The sequence below is a fragment of the Protopterus annectens genome, chromosome 5.part1 (assembly GCF_019279795.1).
Source record: "Protopterus annectens isolate FY-2018-M chromosome 5.part1, PAN1.0, whole genome shotgun sequence".
Classification (NCBI taxonomy): domain Eukaryota; kingdom Metazoa; phylum Chordata; order Ceratodontiformes; family Protopteridae; genus Protopterus; species Protopterus annectens.
In genome coordinates, this window is record NC_056736.1 from 657210778 (window position 1) to 657229548 (window position 18771).

General features: G+C 36.4%; 1 protein-coding gene across 2 annotated transcripts in view; it reads left to right on the forward strand.

Moving 5' to 3' along the window:
- Window positions 1-17141, forward strand: part of LNX2 (ligand of numb-protein X 2) — a 670209-nt gene extending 653068 nt beyond the window's left edge. For both annotated transcript variants that reach the window (XM_044073272.1, XM_044073273.1), the window contains 2 exons: window positions 6069-6227; window positions 15760-17141. In XM_044073272.1, the coding sequence (XP_043929207.1) occupies window positions 6069-6227; window positions 15760-15895 (295 nt within the window). In that variant the 3' untranslated portion in view covers window positions 15896-17141. The remainder of the gene's footprint in view (window positions 1-6068; window positions 6228-15759) is intronic.
- The last annotated feature ends 1630 nt before the right edge of the window (window positions 17142-18771 follow it).

An 18771-nucleotide genomic window follows, 5' to 3' on the forward strand; every position in this document is an offset into this window, starting at 1 on the left:
TTGGAATACCAAAGGTACACAAAGACTCTGATGACCCTCAATTACATCTTATAGTCTCCTCTGAGGGTTCCGCAACAACCCCTTTAGCTAAGTTTATTGATGTGAAATTAAAGGACTTGGCTAATCAGGGTCATACGGTTCTAAAAGATTCATGGGACTTCTTGAGACAGGTTAAACCTAACCTCTATTCCTCAGAAATTATTTTTGTGACTCTTGATATTGTGGACCTGTTTGGTTCCATTCCACACGAAACTGGTCTTGTGTGGCTTGAGGATAGTATGAGAGAGAATGGTGGTCTTTCACCTGATGACTTTAGAACATGTCTTTTGTTAATGGAAGTTATCCTGAAAAATAACTTTATGTATTTCGAAGGTGAATTTTATAAACAAGAAAGAGGTGTAGCTATGGGGGCCAAATGTGCCCCCTCCTATGCTAATATAGTTTTGTCATGGTGGGAACACCTATTTGTTAATAATTGTGAATATGTTAAGTCTTGGATTTTTTATAAATGCTTCCTGGATGACATTTGTATTTTTTGGATAGATTCCCAGGAAAGATTTTTCGAATTTTTAGCCTACCTCAGGAGCACAACTAATTTTCTGGACTTCACTTATAATTTAAACAAACATGAATGCATCTATTTAGATGTTTCTTTAACTAAGTCTAACAATTCCTTTAAATCCAAAATTCATTGGAAAAAGACTTTTTTGAATTCCTATTTACATTTCACGAGCGGTCACCCCTTTTTTCAGAAAAAAGAACCTTCTTAAGGGGCAACTGGTGAGGTCCAGTCGTATGACCTCTGACGATTTAGATTTTGTCAATGATGCTGGATTTATTATGGATTTGTTTAGAGAGAGGGGGTATCCAGAAAAGCTGGTTAGTGGGTTGTTTCAAGAGGTACTGGAGGGGAGAAAGGGTAGATTTTCACCAATCTTGGGTCTGGAAGAAGTTAGTCCTACAATCAACAAGAATGTCCTGAATTGCTGGGAAAAAGCATATGTTATGGATTATACTGGAGACTCAGATATTATCAAACAGACTATTACAAGAGAATGGGATAGGTTTAAACAGTTTACTGATTTGGAACACATATACAAGGAACCGTTAAAATTTACATATAGGAAAGATTTTAATTTTAAGAATTTGTTTGAATTTGGGGGTAGTTCGAATCACAAGACTAGAACATGCAAGGTTGGAACATTCAAGTGTGGTTTCTGTTCGCAATGTCAGTACATTGCCAATAGTACCAGTATCCACCTTCCCAGTAGAGACAGGCAGATTGTTGGTAATACATATTCCAATTGTAACACCAATGGAGTTGTGTACATTGCTATTTGTCAACTCTGTCATTCCTTTTATGTGGGAAAGACAGAAAGGAAGTTAAAGTCTAGAATTTATGAACATCTTTATGAAATTAAAAAATGCAATGGCAACAATGCATTATTTCGACATACACAGACTTGCCAACAGGCCTCCTTCCTCTTTTTTGTTTTAGAAGTGGTTCCTAAGGAGGCTAGGGGTGGTATGTGGGAAACTAAGCTGGAATATAGGGAACTCTATTGGTAGATCATACTAGAGGCCAACATGAATCCTGGTCTCAATGATATGGTTTCCCTCCTCCCTGTTCTTAAACTAAGGGCAGCAAAGTTATGACTTACAATTCCATCTTTGTCTATTAGATGGTGTCAAATATATGAGTTATTTTAACTCATTTTAATTCATATAGTATATTTATTTGTAATAGATTGTTGGTATTATTTAAAAGTAATTCTATATGTTTTATAACTTTATATGTATTAAATATTTATAAATTAATTTTTTAAAAAAATGTTTTTTAAACAAGTATTTTTTGATAAAATGTAATTAATACCTGTCTTCCCAAGATGAGTTACTGTGGGTAATGACACAAAGTAATTGTTTAATTGTTTTATTGTATTGATTGATTGTTTTATTATGTTGGTTATAAAAGGAGAGTATTTGTAGGATGTAGGATATTCGTTTTGGTTTCTGATGAAGATATTCAAAAACACAGTTTTGCATTACAGCGTTAAAGTGTGCTTGGCTGGTTTGTGATTAAAGCCGTTTTTCAACCAACTTCGTTGTTCCAGGTCTTGGACCCTTATTTGGCTTCTCTAGAGCGAATTTTGTTTGGTTGTTAACCTTCAGAATATAACCAATGCAAATAAAAAAGAAAAATCCTACATTGCAAAATCTGCAGTGTGTCTCTGATATGCCAAGTCTAGAAAACACACATTCACAAATATAGTAATGTGATTAGAATTTTGCGTACACAAGGACCACAAGAATAGAGGGAGTAACACTAGCCTATCTCATTCTTTTTTGAGTATGAACCAGTTTAGAGTTTCACAATCCACAACTAGCCTAATAGTGAGAAACAGTAATATACTTTACTATACGTAATGTTTTGGAGAAGAAGCAAAGCATAATGCTGAAACTGTATGACTTTGATTCAGTTCATTAGATAAAAAATTGGTGAGGTTTGGTGAAGCAGATTTTGTTCCATGCCTGGGATGAAAGTTGTGCTGAGATATATAGAAAATGTAATGCTTAGACAGACTTGGTGAAAAAGATATTCATGTATACATATTTCAATGATATTGGACAGTGATTACATAATTGCAATTGACTAGAAAGAACTTTTTAAAGGTACAGGATAAACCTCCTTATTGGAATGAAAAAATATATTTCATAGGGTGGAAATATAACAGTAACATATAGAATGCTTAATAAAAACAAAATACAGACATGGAAATATACATGCTCCAACCGCATGCAAATCACAAAGTACTGTTTTTGCAGGAGGAGCAAGAAACCCGCACCCCTGCTGGTTATAGGTAAAGGGCATATTCTGCAGCCCTGCTGTTGCAGTGATCTTGATTTGGCACTGTTAATCATCTGATCTGTTGACCAAATGTGGTATGTATATATGTATATATATATATATATATATATATATATATATATATATATATATATATATGTATGTATAGGTTTACTATGGAAATGTTGAATGCAATAAGGTCTAATGGTCATTTGGTTGAAATATAATGTTGAAAAGTCACAACATTGAAAGTGAATAATGTCGAAAATCATTTAATTGAAAAATAATTAGTCCATCTCTACTATTTTTCAGGGGGGCTATGCCCCCCTGACCCTCCCCATGCGGGGGGCTGTGCCCCCCACCCCCCCTTACTTATATATACCAACTCCGAGATCGCACTACAGTGGAGAAATGAGCAATTCGACATTATGAGTTTAGACTAAAACAGTTTCAACTTTTTAATTCCTGCAGATACCAATTCATGTTCGACCATTTAGCGTTCGACAATTTGATAGTAAACTTATATATATATATATATATATATATATATATATATATATATATATATATATATACAGAGAGAGAGAGAGAGAGAAAAAGAAAGAAAACTCGTATATATTTGTGTGTGTGTCTATGTGTGTGTGTGTGTGTGTGTGTGTGTGTGTGTGTGTGTGTGTGTGTGTATATATATATATATATATATATATATATATATATATATATATATATATATATATATAGTGGGGGTCTGTATTAGAACATCAAGGTTTCAAACCTTCAAATGTTCTAATATCGAACTCTATGCAGCAAAAGCTTAAAATATCAAAGCAACAGAAACCCAAATTTTTCCTAGGGAAAGAATTTCTTTGTCCGTTTCTGTTGCTTCGGTATTTTCAGTGCTGTGGTGGAAAGTTATGGGTCGGGTTCAGGTAAGTGTGCGATTGTGTGGATGTGAGGGTTAGGGCGGGTTAGGGTTAGGGCACGGGTTCAGGTAAGTATGCGATTGTGTGGATGTGAGGGTTAGGGCAGGTTAGGTGAGTTAGGGTTAGGGAGCGGGTGAGGTGAGTGTGCGATAGTGATGGACCTTAGGGTTAGGGTTTGGGTTAAGGTAGGTGGACAGTTAGTGGTGTGTGTATAGTTTAGAGTAGGGTTAGGTGTAAGATTTTAGGTGTATGTGTGTGGATTGCTGTATGTTTGGTTGCTTGTGTTGTGTGTATGTGTTTGGGAACAGTGATTTTTCCCTAGGAAAAAAATTGCTGTTCTGACAGTTCGAGATTGTAAGCTTTTGCTTACATAAGGTCAATTAATCACCGTTCGCTTTTTTAAGCGGTCGGTGATCTAATATAGACCCTTTAGTGGAAATAGTCAATCGAACTTTAAACTGACTTCTGTTTTGTCGACACACTTTGACTAAACAGATGTTCGACAGTTGTGCAAGATCACACAATTCGTGGAATTAGCAAATATACCCTCTCCCCAAGGATTTTACGATCCTGGAGTTGAAATAAGTAGTTAACAGGTGGCATGAGGGTCCCCCTACAAATCAATGTTTTACAACTTGGATGGTCTGAGGAATAACCTCAGAGCATTCGCAGAAGTGTGTCAATGTTTGTTGACATTAACATGGATGTTTCAGCAATTTGACGACTGCCACTAAACGTGTGTGTGTGTGTGTGTGTGTGTGTGTGTGTGTGTGTGTGTGTGTGTGTGTGTGTGTAAACATTCATAATATGAGTTATGTAAGGAAAAACAGAAATTTACTGATGTTCATGATCCATCCTTTGCTGTGAAGAATGCACAGAGTCATAGATGGTCAACAATTACCAATTGCTTCATTGTCCGCATTGGCCCACAACACTGTCACTGAAAGCGTTCATCTTTGCTAGCTTATTTTTGTTGCATATTTCTAGCTTTAAAATGTGCATTGCCAACTGCCTGCCCAGGATGGCTTTATTTTTATGTTAGTTTTGTTTGAGCTATTCTTTGTGATACACTGCATTTGGATTTTATTGGTTTTACTTTAGACCGTGTCATCTCAATACATATTCCATACATAAACTGTCTTGCAAAGATGTAGAGTGTCTTTAAGGTGAACAGTAGTTGGAAATATTCCAGAAATATGATAATGTTACAGCAAGGTATATATCAACTGAAGTTCTTTGACTGAAGCAAATAGTGCCTTTGTTGTACTGTAAAGGTAGGGCCAAAAGACGCTAACATCTGAAATATGAAGGTAGTTTAGTGCGCAGTATATAGGCACCCCTCCATAATTAAACACAATCAGAAAAAGTTTTATTTTGTACAAAGAGAAAAATAGGCAAATACGCCATTTAGATAGCTTGCTGTTGTACTGAGTACTGGGGCGAATGCTGATATGTGCTGTAATATGCTGTGCTCAAATAGTGTGACCCATTTGCAGTTGTTGTGGAATTACATTTTTCTCCATTGGCATTAATCACAGTTTTGGAACAGCCATGGTTAGACACACATGTGAGATCCCTGCAGTTTGTCTGGCTGGCTGGCTGGCTGTACATGATTCCATAGTCCTCTAAAGCATGATTAAGTCCTATCATAAACTTATAACTCAGTATTTGCTGCTGCTTCCGTTTCAGGTAGCTGGTTCTCTTTGATGATGCACCTTGCAATTTTTTTTTTTTTTTTTTTTTTTTTTTGGGCAAATTTATTTCAATTTGCTGGTGGCAGTGTTAGCATGTGTCATAACAGCAAATTAAAATTGCTGAAAAACACTTTCAGCAGCAAAGAAACAACCCTTCCATCCCTCCTCACCCCCTAACCGTTGCTTAGTAGTGGGAAAAGTCACCTTCATGGGTCAGATTATTAAGATTATTTTGTTTACTGAGACTTCCTCATTAAGAGAAACAAAAAAAAAAGCATTTGCACTGAAGTCAACATTGATCGGACTTTTCTCATTCCATGAGGTAGTATATGTTGGGGTAGCAAAATTTTCTTGTAGTTGGTTTTCATAATAAACTGACATTAACTTGAATGCTGACCTATAGTTCTTCAATGTTAAATAATATCTTTCTGATTGAAAATGTTAAATCCCAAACACTTTTACATAACTAAACCCAGTTAGGTGATATGATTTATTGATTTTTTTCCAAGCTGCATTCCCAAGTATTCATTTAGCATCAGCAACTGTAGTTTATTTGAAGTGCATGTATTACTCACTTTTGAATTATATATATTATGTGTCCCATAGCTACCTTCACAGTGTTCATGATATCGTTCTGAGAAGAAGTAATCTGGGAAGCTGGGGCTTCAGCATTGTTGGAGGCTATGAAGAGAATCACACCTATCAACCATTCTTTATAAAAACAGTCGTACTTGGCACACCAGCACATAGTGATGGCCGATTAAAGTAAGTTATACAGTCTAACATGACGTTTTCACATCATTGTTGAATTATGTTTTTAAAGTGAAAGTGCTAGGAAGGATTATGGTATCCATCATCATCCAAAAGTTCTAAATGTGTACAACTGTTTAACTAGGCTAAAAGTTGTGGACTGGCTTTTATTGCCATAGCTACTGTGTATCATATTTTCCCTTTTGGACTGCTGGATAGTTTTTAACAGTTCTGTGATCAGGATACATTCCAAACTAAGTAGAACTGCCTGCAATATTCTGTTAGGATTTTTCTTTTCTTTTCTTGTCATCTGTGTAGTAGTATTTCTGCAGCATTTCAGACTGGTATCTCATTTTTTTTCATATGCATTCTTTTATCTGAGATTTTGTTTTGTGGGGAGCATTTCTTAATGAGTAGAACCCTCCTTCTAAATTGATTTTTTAGTTTGCTTTGTTAAAAGAACTGTTTAGCTTTTTTCCGGGTAGAGAAGAACTGGATTTTGGAATTTGAGCAGCATACTGTTGTGCTTTTTCCTCACAGTATTGCAAGGATGCATTTTTCTTTCAGTTTGGGTTCAGACAGGAGTACTTTGATGCCGTGTAGTTCCCCGCCTTCCTTCAAGTTAAGTATTGCAGGTTTGGAGGTGTCTGTGCTGTTGGGACCACTATGCATGTTGTTATGTTTTGGGTGTTTCCTCTGGTACTGCTGTTTTGCTGTATTTGACTTGTATACTAGAGCTTGAGATCATTTATTTATTTATGTTTGTTGATTTGATTTAGTTCCTATAGGCCTATGGCCAATTTGAAAGGAAAATCTAAGTATTTATTCTTCTTGGGGATGAGAACTTCTCCAACTCCTGTCTGTAAAAGTTGTATGTACTGTTGCATTCACCTGAGCTGCCAGTGATTTAGGCAGGCAGAGAGGTCCTTGATTTAATGTCTCATCCAAATGACAGCACCTTAGCAGTGCATCACCCACCAGTTTGCAGCACTACAACATGAATCTGTAACCTATTGTGGGGACAAAACCAACAACCTTCTTATTTTCCTGGTATCATAGGTGAATGTACCGTCTAATGACATACTGGCACTGAAAAAAGTATTAGCTTAACTAATTAATTGGCAGTTATATTGTGAGGCATCAGTGGAAAATCCCCTGAAAATAAACTGCCCTGTCATAGATGATTGAGCAACACCTCATGTAAACAAGACTGAACTCACTGTTTTTTTTGCAGTGGCAAGCCATCTAAACAGGTTTTGTGTGTGTGTGTGTGTGTGTGTGTGTGTGTGTGTGTGTGTGTGTGTGTGTGTGTGTGTGTGTGTACATGAGCCACACATGCACGCACACATGCACATACAGACACACATATATAAGTTATGTTTCCTTTCTTTGAATGCTGTGTTTGTAAAAAGGGAGATTCTCCTTTCCCCCCCAAAGGTTGTACAATCTTGGAGTTGGTATATATAATTAAGAGGAGGTATGTGGGATGCAGCCCCCCCTGAACAAAAAATGCCCCTCTGGATTCAAAAATGCCTACACTAACTGTACATTCTCCTGAGTAAACAGACATAGCTCACACCTGCAACTATGTTAAACCCAGAGCTGTTGGACATGCTCCACTTAAAGAAATCCCAATCCCTCAAAGCTACACACTCTAGGGACCTAAACCTTGTCACCACAATAAACAGAACATGCTGGAGGGATAGATTCCTGTCCCAGAGACTTCCCATACTCTGGAACAAACTACCTATCTATATCAAACAAAGCTCCTCATTAGCACTCTTCAAGAAGAATCTTGATGATTGGATGGGAGATAGGAAATTCACTCCAGGGATCACTTTTGTGGCTCTGCTTGACAGGAGCACAGGAAAACAATTTTCTTGGTTGGAAAAAACCAGGGCACCGGTTGGCTAGGCTTCTATAGGCCCTAGGGCCAATAGCCTAGTACCTACTTATGAACCTTCTTCCTCCTAATTTTAGTTTTCCTACTGATATTCTTTCAACTGACAGGGATTCATAAAGATCACCACAAAGTGTAGACTACATGTACACTTAGTGCAATCTTTCTCGGTGACTAGAAAGCACAAAAAATGTGATAAGAATGTTATTGAATACATATTGTGTACACTTAGTGTAGGCTTTATTGAATCTGGCCCGTCTTCTTTTTTTAATTTCTTTTTCAAAGAAATGTTGGTTTGATGCTTTTTTCTTATGGTTTTCAGTTCGATCTTTTTCATATGATTTAACAAAATAGATCATATATATATATATATATATATATATATATATATATATATATATATATGTATGTATGTATAGAGAGAGAGAGACACGTGGGTACCCTTCACATTGTCGACACTTCAAAATTGCCGAATTTCATATGGCTTAGACCATATGATCAACATTTGAAATGCCGACAATGCAGAACCGGCATCTCTGTACAGTTGGGAATGGAAAGATTTCCATTCCTGCACTGTAGTGCGATCTCGGAGTAGGTATATTTAAGTTACGGAGGGGTGTGGGAGGGGGAGTCCCCCATAGGGGTGCAGGGGGGCTTGCCCCCCTGCTAGCAGCGTTTACGTGTTTGTTGTTTTTTACTTTTGTTTTTCATATGTTCGACATTTCAAATGTCGATTATATGGTCTCAGCCATATGAAATTCGGCATTTTGAAGTGTCAAATATATGAAGTAGATCCAGACACACATATACACACATGTGTTATCTGTGTATGTCTATATATATAGTTTCACTTCAGTATCTCGAAATACTGAAAGACCAAAACTATAATTGTAAAAACCAGAACGCCGATGTTTCAGTGTTCTGAAATACTGAAGTGCTACATAAAATAAATAAATAAATAAAACACTACATACAACATTTATGCAGGGGGCAAGTATACCAACTCCAAGATCGCTCTACACTTTAGGAAAGGGAAATCTCCAGTTCCGCGCCATATGCGGAAACGCAAAACGGAGATTTGCCGTGTTCCCACTATCGTGCAATCACGGGGACAATATATTTAAGTGAGGGGGGTGCAGGGGGCTTGCCCTCCTGCAGAAACACCACTTTTCTTAATGTAAATCTGCTTTTCGCGCTGCTTCAGTGTTTCAAAATACTGAAACATCGACATTCTGAATTCAGCCATTAGAGCTTCCTTGTTTCACTATTTCAAGATACAGAAGTGAAACCATGTATACATGTATAGATAGATGTATACATATATATGTATGTATATATATATATATATATATATATATATATATATATATATATATATATATATATAAAATTTTGTTGAATGCATTTTATTCAAATTAAAGGAACTGAATAAAATGCATATCAGATATGGTGAATATGAGTGTAGTATTTGTAAGAAATTGTAAAATATCAGGGAGAAGGGAATTTTTCCTTTTCCCCAGTGTTGTGTGATCTCAGAGTTTATATATTTAAGTTATTGGGGTTGTGGGGTACATACCCGAGTGTAATCGGGCTTGCCCCCATTAAAGCATTTACTCCAGTCAGTTAGTCCATTTTTTAGTTGTTTCACTTAGATAAAACAGAAACTGGAATTTTTGGAATTACTGTAAATATATACACACTCTCACACACACACACACACCCACACACATACACACACACACATTCTGTTCTTACTTATGTTAAGGTTTAACATTCTCAAGTCAGGTACATTCTTGAAGTGTTAAAAGTCTGCATCTTCAGTGTGTAAAATTTGTGTTTGCTTCTTTTAATGACATATGCAACATGAATGATTACTGCTTGATTGTTGCTGTTTGTTGGATGTCCAGTTTGACTTTTAATGTTTCCATTCACTCTTCACTTATTCATTGCTCTGTGGGTGTTTCAGTATTTGGACATTATTTTATAAAGGCATTTGATCAACAGATATTTTAACAGTAGATTATTACTGGCTATAATTAGATGATTTAACTATGCTATATATTGGATTTTTACTGTGCTGCTATCGTTTATATAGGCTCAAGTTAAATCTTCTTGAGTTTTGTCTTCTCTTTGCCATTTACTAGGTTATAATTTACTAAGTACTGTATTTGTTGTATGGATTATCCCAAATGTTTACTTAGCACATTGCAATGTTTGCCACTTGTGGCAGTGCTTATATATGCTGTGATGAAAAAAAAGCCTTTTGAAGGACTTACTGCTACTTTAACTTTTATGGCATGAAGGTATGTAGTTGTATAGCTATTTCTGTGGCCTGCACATCTGTGCACTTTTTCTATGATGTTTTTGGGTTGCCTGCTCTAATTTCTGAATATTAATAGTGTATGCATTCAGGGCTGGCCTTAGCTGATCTGGTACCCTAGGCAAAGGGCAGTACGATACCCTCTCCCCATACATCACATAGTGCTGTCATGGTCCCACCTATCTTGCCCTACCCACACTACCCAAAGTACTTTTTTCTTATTATTCTCAAAGATTATCTTTGTCTTTTACTTTTTCCCATTTTCATTTATTCAGTACATCCTAACTAAGCCACAAAGCCCCCCAGATGCCTTGTGGTTCTAGATGTTCTGAGATACATTTGAAAGTTTTTTTTTTTCAGACAAGCCTTTCATCCAGTAATGGTCTGAACAGTAATTCTGATTAAGGATTATAGCTACTTATGTGTATAAATCAGACATCCAATTGTGATGGAAAAGTATTACCATGTAATGTAGTTCACCTTTGTAACATGAAGTTGCCTCACATTAATGTATTCTAAGTTGCTTCAGACTTTTCACATTATTCCTGTAAAGCTAAAATAATGAGCAGGTAACACAGGCAGTTAGTTATTTGCCTCACCAGACAGCACAAGCAATTACTGGTATTTTGTCTGTGCATATTTCAGATGACAAGTTAAGTAGTCCATCTTACTAAACAAATGAACTCTAGTCGCTATAGCCAGATGTTGACTGTTTACTGAATACACAACAGGAGGTCAGTTACTTTCAGTTACAGCTCAATACTCCACTCTGCAGTTATATATCTGCTTTTGTGTGCGCATCAGACAGTTGTGATAAAAAATGCTGGCCATATATTGTATTGTATTGCACTGTATTTCAGCTCATTGAACTTTCACGCAAACAGTAGCCACACATTAAAGTATTCCAAGTTGCTTCACACAAATCACATTAATCCTGTAATTGCACAGTTGTCCTGCAAAGCTAGGTGATGACTGTTGAAAATTAGATAAACGACAGGGTCAGTTACTTTCTGCAGACACTTGTACCCAGCAGTTACAGCATGATGGCAGTGTGTTGCATTTCAACTTTGTTCCAATAAAACAGTAGCTAAACATTAAAGTATAACAGATTGCTTCACACAAATCCCGATAATCCTACAAATAAACAGTAGTCATGCAAAGCTGGATAGTGACTGTTTAAGCTGAGAAAACAAGAGGGTTAATTACTTTCTACAGACAGATCACCTCCACTGACGTTTGTAGCTAAAATGAAAGCCATGTATTGTATTTGGTAAAACTATAAGTACCCCACTCTATTCAGTCTTGTTCAACACTACTTTTGTTTAAACTCCGGAGGTATAATGTCAGTACTGAGGGCTGCCTCCTCCTGCACCCTCCAACACAGGACTGTAACAGTTGAGTTTGTCTCTCACAGTCATTCAAAGCCCCTCCCAAACCTGCACAAAAATAATGTTGTTTTTTTAAATTAAGTTACAACTTGTATTTCTACTTTTTTCCCTGGAAACAGTTGCTATGCATAAAAGTATTCCAAGTTGCATCACATAAATTGCAATAATACTGCAAATGCACTTTAGTCCTGCAAAACCAGATAGTGACTAAACCAAAAAAACATCACTAGAGTCAGTTATTTTGTACAGACATCTCTCACCCCTGCCCAGCAGTTATAACTAAAATGGTAGCTGTTGGCTGTAATTCAGTTTTGTTCCATCAAAACAGTCACCACATATTAAATTATTCCAAGTTCATTGACACAAATTACAGTAATCTTGCGATGTCAGAATAGTGAGCAATGAACAACAGTCATGTTCCGTACAGACAGTCTTGCATATTCAAGTTCTTTCAGTTAGTAGAACAACAGGGTTTGCATCAGTAATATCTTCCAAGATAAAGAAGCATGCAACTCCAAAATCTGACATTTTGCCTGACTGTAACCCTCAGTGGTTTACCAAAAAATAAAAAAAAGTTACAAGGGACAGGACAAACATATCAGAGAAAATCAGGTATGTTCTGCGAAGTTCGAGTCTGCTGAGAAGTAGCACTTGCCAGCCCCCAGCCATACAGAATTCAGTTATCAGCCTTGCCAGTAACAATATTAAAAAAAAATAGTCTCATGTATAATTGAGCTTTCTTTTCGCATTAGACTCAAGATATTCTCTGCAGTTTAAATTTGTTGACTTCTTGCTCTGTCCTGCCATGATCAATCCAATTCTTTGTCTAGGTGGATCATGGGCAGGATGAGCAAGAGGCCATTAAATCAGATGGTCAAATCTACAGAACTTCCTTCCTAGGGCACTGTTCTTGCTGCTCTGTTAGGATGGTTTTTCTAGATTTATCTTTTTAAAGTAAAGAAACCCCATGTTTGTTTACTATAAAAAGATAAATAAATACCCGTAAAGCACCTCTACAAGAAGAGCAAGAGAGGCTCCAAGATGGACACAAAGTTGGCCTGTATCTAAGGCTGACCATGTCTGCATCCCTGTGTCTTGTTTACAAGTTTGGCTCCCTGTTGAAATGTCAGCACTCTACATTTGAGTGCCAACAAGCCAGAAAAAAAGACCAAAAGCAGAGGAGAAGAGCAAATTTCGAAAATTGCTCTTCTCCTTAAACCGTCTTTGTGCTGGGGGGGCAAGCCCCCCACATCCCCAGACATATATATATACCAACTCTGAGATCACCATACCTCAAAGAAAATGGAATATTCTGAGAAATGGCATCTCAGACTTATTATGTTGGTCCATTCAATCTCCGTATTCCGGGGCCCCCTGTAGCCTGTCCTGACATTTCAAATGGTTACCTACAAACTTATTATTTTATAGAGTATTGTATACTTACTTTCTTATTTTTCACATTCCACCTTTTATCTCTTTCTTCCTATTCTTTCCAGCCTTTTTGTACTGATGTTTATTCTCTTATGTAGTACTTTTTAATTTGTACTAAGTGTCTCTTTCTTCTTATTCTTTCCAGCCTTTTTGTACTGATGTTTATTCTCTTATGTAGTACTTTTTAATTTGTACTAAGTGTCTCTTTCTTCCTATTCTTTCCAGCCTTTTTGTATTGATGTTTATTCTCTTGTGTAGTACTTTTTAATTTGTACTAAGTGTCTATTTCTTATTCTTTCCAGCCTTTTTGTACTGATGTTTATTCTCTTGTGTAGTACGTTTTAATTTGTACTAAGTGTCTCTTTCTTCCTATTCTTTCCAGGCTTTTTGTACTGATGTTTATTCTCTTGTGTAGTACGTTTTAATTTGTACTAAGTGTTACTTTTGTTGCATGCATGTTGCTGTGCCCATGCTTCTGTCTGAGTACCACTGTCTATTGTTTTTGTGTCATTTTGTTGAATACAAACTGCTTTTCACATTTCTCCTTTTGCTTGAATACCATTGTCTGTTACTTTTGTTGGATGGTTTTCACTTCTCCAATAATTTTGCATTCTGTATCATATCTGCTTTGCATATTTGTCTGCTCTTTGGAGCCTGGGTTGTGGCTGAAGAAAACCTTTGGGCAACCTAAATGCCTTCTTAACTAATAAATAGCCTTTTGACCAAAGATAACGGGAACAGGTCTGGAAAAAATGACTTATAACCAAATAACAACTGACTTTCAAGCTTCACAGAGTCAAACAGCCGACACTAGATGTAGTAAAAACATTTTTATTCTTATAGTATTCCAAAAAAGTTACCAGTTAACTGCTTTTGTCCTGTTAGGATTTCTTCAGAACTTTTGACCACCTACTCAATTGACAAACCAAGTTACTAACTAACTAAGTAACTAATAGCCTTTCAACCACTCACTGAGTTACCTAACTAGCTAATCAGCTAACTAACAACAAATAAATAAATAACCCATAGCTTTTGTCTTCATGAACTACTTAATCTTGGTGGAGGCGTGAAAGGGGAATTGTGTGGCCCTGTTTCAGAAAAGAGGGTAAGCAGAGCATTCCAACAAATGCAGCCATCTTTATGATGAAATAGCTGACATATTCTAACAAGAGTGATGGCATTGTTGTTTTTCATTGAGGACACCAGCATGATGTCATTCTGTCTCTAGAGTCCCAGACTTTAAACCATTCGGCTAGTCATTTGTTTCAGTCTATGTTTGGGACATAAAGTTAACATTGCTAAGAAATAATCCATAACAGTTTTATTTAGCATAAAGTGGGGGTGTTGGTGGAGAAGAGATGACACTTGATGATTTCATGTTATATTTTCAGGAAACTTATCCAGCCACTTTACTATTTTATGATGTTCTTCCTTCCATTTGAGTCATTGCAGAGCACACTGTACCTATGTGCATTTTATTCCCATTTCTCACCAGAAGGGGTTATTCATTTTCGGTATCTTTACAGTGTATTAAAGTGTGTACTAATTTTTGCATCCTCCCTTAATTTTAGGCACATTAGAACAGTGTGAATGATTTGTATTGTGATGATGTCTAATGTACATTCAGGTCAGTAGTAAGAAGAAGAGCACTAAATAGCCTTTATAGATGACTGGATCACTTACTGTGGTCTGATGAGATGCTGCCACCCCGTGCTCTAATGTGGCGCCATGTGGAAGTGTTGCATTGCTTGAGTATTGAGGAGGAAAGTGGTGTGGAAAGTCAGATTTGACTTTGGCCAAAGTTTTGTTTGATATTACACACTGTATGGACTGTACATAAAGGCCAGTAAAATGATACAAAAATGTTTAAAAAGTCTTACTAAAGATGTGAGTTCTAAAGTTTGTGTGTGTGTGTGTGTGTGTGTGTGTGTGTGTGTGTGTGTGTGTGTGTGTGTGTGTGTGTGTGTGTGTGTGTGTGTGTGTGTGCACGCGCACTTGTGCTTTCAAATTAGATGTTAAATACTGTCAATGTTAAATACTGTACACTTATACATGGTATAATTCCTTTATTTTTCAGATCTTTGTATACATACCTATACACAATGTGATTTTTTTCTGACAGTTTTACATCATGTCTAGAAGTTTAACAATTTTCAGATTAGTGAAAACTGTGGCTCTTAAATTTTGTTAACATTATCGAATTCTAGACTGAACCAAATTTGGCAGTGTGTGAAACAAGTATTGAGGAAAGAGTTTAATCAGTGTAACTTGATTTTTTTGTATTTATTCTTTCAGTGATCACACTTTTATTTGTAAATTGCAAGGCTTTTTTTATTTTTGTGGGTAAAAAAACTGCTTCCTGCATTTTATATTTTGATGCTTGCTTGCAGGTATTGCAGCAAAATATAAATGTAATGTTATATGTCATGTGTATTTTTGCTATTTTTCTCATATTGTGCTAATTATGCATTATTACTATATGACTGTATTTTCACCTTTTTATTATAGGTGTGGTGATATGATTTTAGCTGTCAATGGAGTGTCTACTTTCGGAATGAGTCACTCAGCTCTTGTTCCAATGCTAAAAGAACAAAGAAGTAAAGTAATACTGTCCGTTGTCTCTTGGCCTGGAAGCCTCATCTAAGATGTTCAGAGACTTGTTACCAAACAGGAACAATCACTATAAAGATTGTATTTTTTTCTTTAGAACTTAGCTGGTAATGAGCAAGGCCAAACTGCATTCATCATGCTGATTTTAGAAAGATTTCTATGTTTTTATTTGCATTATCATTGTTTGTTAATGTCTACTGGAAACAGCATGTTTGAAAAGTAAGGCATTAAAATACATTTTCTGTCCGTGGTCTTTGTTTCAAGCCTTACCAAAGTGACCAGCTTCATATGCAATCCGCGCCTTACACTAGTAGTTTGTTTTCTTGTGCTCTTTTATTTATTTTATTATGGTTTTCACAGGAGTGTTTAAAGAGTCCATACAGACTTGACATATTTGTGTCCTTGGTTCCAAGTTGCAAGGCTCTTTACATGCTAGTGACGAGTGACTTTGCATTGTATATTGAGCAGTTTAAACAATGTGACAGAATATGCCTGAAAAGTCTGTAAACATTCAGATTTGCTGTGCACATTTTTTCATTTTTGGACTCCTTAATTCCATCAGTTACTGTGTTTCTTTTGCTGGCAAGGTTGCATTCCTGAAATACCAAATACAGGAACTGTGGCATTTTAAACTCAAACAGGTTAAAAGCCACAAGCCATGAGCTCTAGGCTCTATATCATTTATTTACAATACAATTCAGCCATTGTAACACCACAGAATGCCTTTATAGTTTGTATTGCAAAATTTTAATTTTAATATTTTGTTTCTTTGTTGTTTTTTTTATGTGCATGCTGACATTCTGGTTGGCTATAAAATGTATTTATTATTTTATTTTCTGTACAATTTTTAATGAATCATTGTGTGGTAGTTTTTAGGTCAGGATTCAGCTAGTGCCTACACATTTTTATGGAATCATATCAAGGGTTGAACATTGCATTAATTTTTGTTTCATGAAATGTACAGTCTTGATACTTTTTAATCATGAAATACAATAAGCATCATGTGTTCTTTCACTGTATATACGTTTTTATGATAAGAAAACATTGTAAATAGTAACTCTCAGTTTTACACACTTTGAACCATCATTGCATTTCCTGGAATATGTTCAGTCCATTCTTTTAATTCCAACTTATCGAAAAGAACCAGGTGTGATGCTTTGTTTTAATACTCACAGTTTCCTTTCTGTGAGATCCACTTTTATTATATGAATCATTGTATGTTAGTATGCCGTAATGAACACTTGTATTGAAACTGTAAATAAACAAGTATCTTAATCTGAGTTGTCCTTTACATCCTGTATAACTTTGGGACTCAAAACTGTCACTGTGTGGGTACTAGCATGTCATTTTCTCCAGCATTCGCCCTTTTGGGCCTGCCCTACTAACGGTGTTACGGTATTTGTAGTGGTGTGTAATTTATGCTTTCTCATGTGCCCTCTAATTCTTCTCTGTCTTTGAGGGAAGGAACTTTATTTTGACTTTCTAATCACTTATCCTTCATTCAAATTTATTTATTTATTTATTTGTATTCATTTATTTATTTATTGTGTCTTGAAGTCTAACTATTGTATTGAAAGCTGTCATTTGTGTCGAAACTGTACTTTGACACCTAGCTATTTCTGAGCAAAATTACTTTTTTCTCTCAAAAAGCAGCTGGTATGCCACAGAAAATAAGCATTAGAGCATCTCATCATTTTCTGTCTTTATTTTTCTGTCTTCATTCCCTCCTGGTTTCCTTTGCTGAATGAAAAAATCCAGGAATGGTTTAGGAAGGAGTGTTATCACTCAAGCCAAATCTCACTTGGAGCAAAGTAAAGCAAAAATCTCCCCCAGGTTGGTTGACTGTGTGGTGAAGGGGGATGAAGCTTTGACTGGTGTCCTGAGATTGAGTAGTAGCCCAGTTGCTGGAGGAGACATTGGGGGAGTGGGGGGTTGGAAGTGATAAGCTCATCCATCCTAAGGGAAGGGAGGCTACAAGGTCCACTGCTGCCACAGACAATTATAGGGCTCAGTATTGTGCACGTCACCCAAGAAGTGCGTACTCGCTGTAGCTAGACTGGGCATATGCAGGAATGCGTATAGTCCAGAGACCAGTACTATGGCCTATACAATGGAACAGCCATGGGAATTGTTATTAGGGATAAAACTGGAAATACTATGCTTGGTGTGGGTGTTGTATAGTTCCCCAGCTGTGTGATAGTTGCTGTCCAGCACTGGATTGGAGCTTGAAGCCACTTCGGATCTTATACCAGAACATCTTTGTGGATAGCACTGAGGTATGGAGACCCAGTTTCCTTTGAAAAACTACAAAGTTACAAGTACCTATTGGGACAGATTTGATTTTAGCCCTGTAAAACTAGCCAGGCATATTTATTCATTCATATTTTTACATTTAATGACCAGAAAATTCAAATGGACATTGCCTAGGTTTAGTGGAATGCTTGTCTTGTATGAACAGTTCCTATGCAAACTAGCAGTTTCAATCAGTAAATAAATATACATGAACTATCATGCATATCCAGCCTTTTAGATCTTTATGATCTGGATTATGCATAGACCACATGAATTGTGTGATCAATCAGAATAACACGGAATAACTGGTGTTTTGTTTTATAAGGAGGCAGTTCAAAATATCATCTGTTTAGCAGCTATATGCACTTGAGTTTCTTTTAGTGTTATGTAAACATTATTCAGCTTTTGCTCTTACATTAAATGGCACCTTTTTTGTGTGCCCACACAGCTGAAGTCTACTGAATTCCCAATTGCCTTTTTAGGTATCATGGACTGTCTGTAAGAATCTTATATTTACCCTTCTGTGAGGACAAGCTTCTAAATGTTTTTCCCAAAGTCTGCTGTTGCAGGGCACACTGTCACAGAAAAAAAAAAGATCAAATGTTAAGGACCATTGTA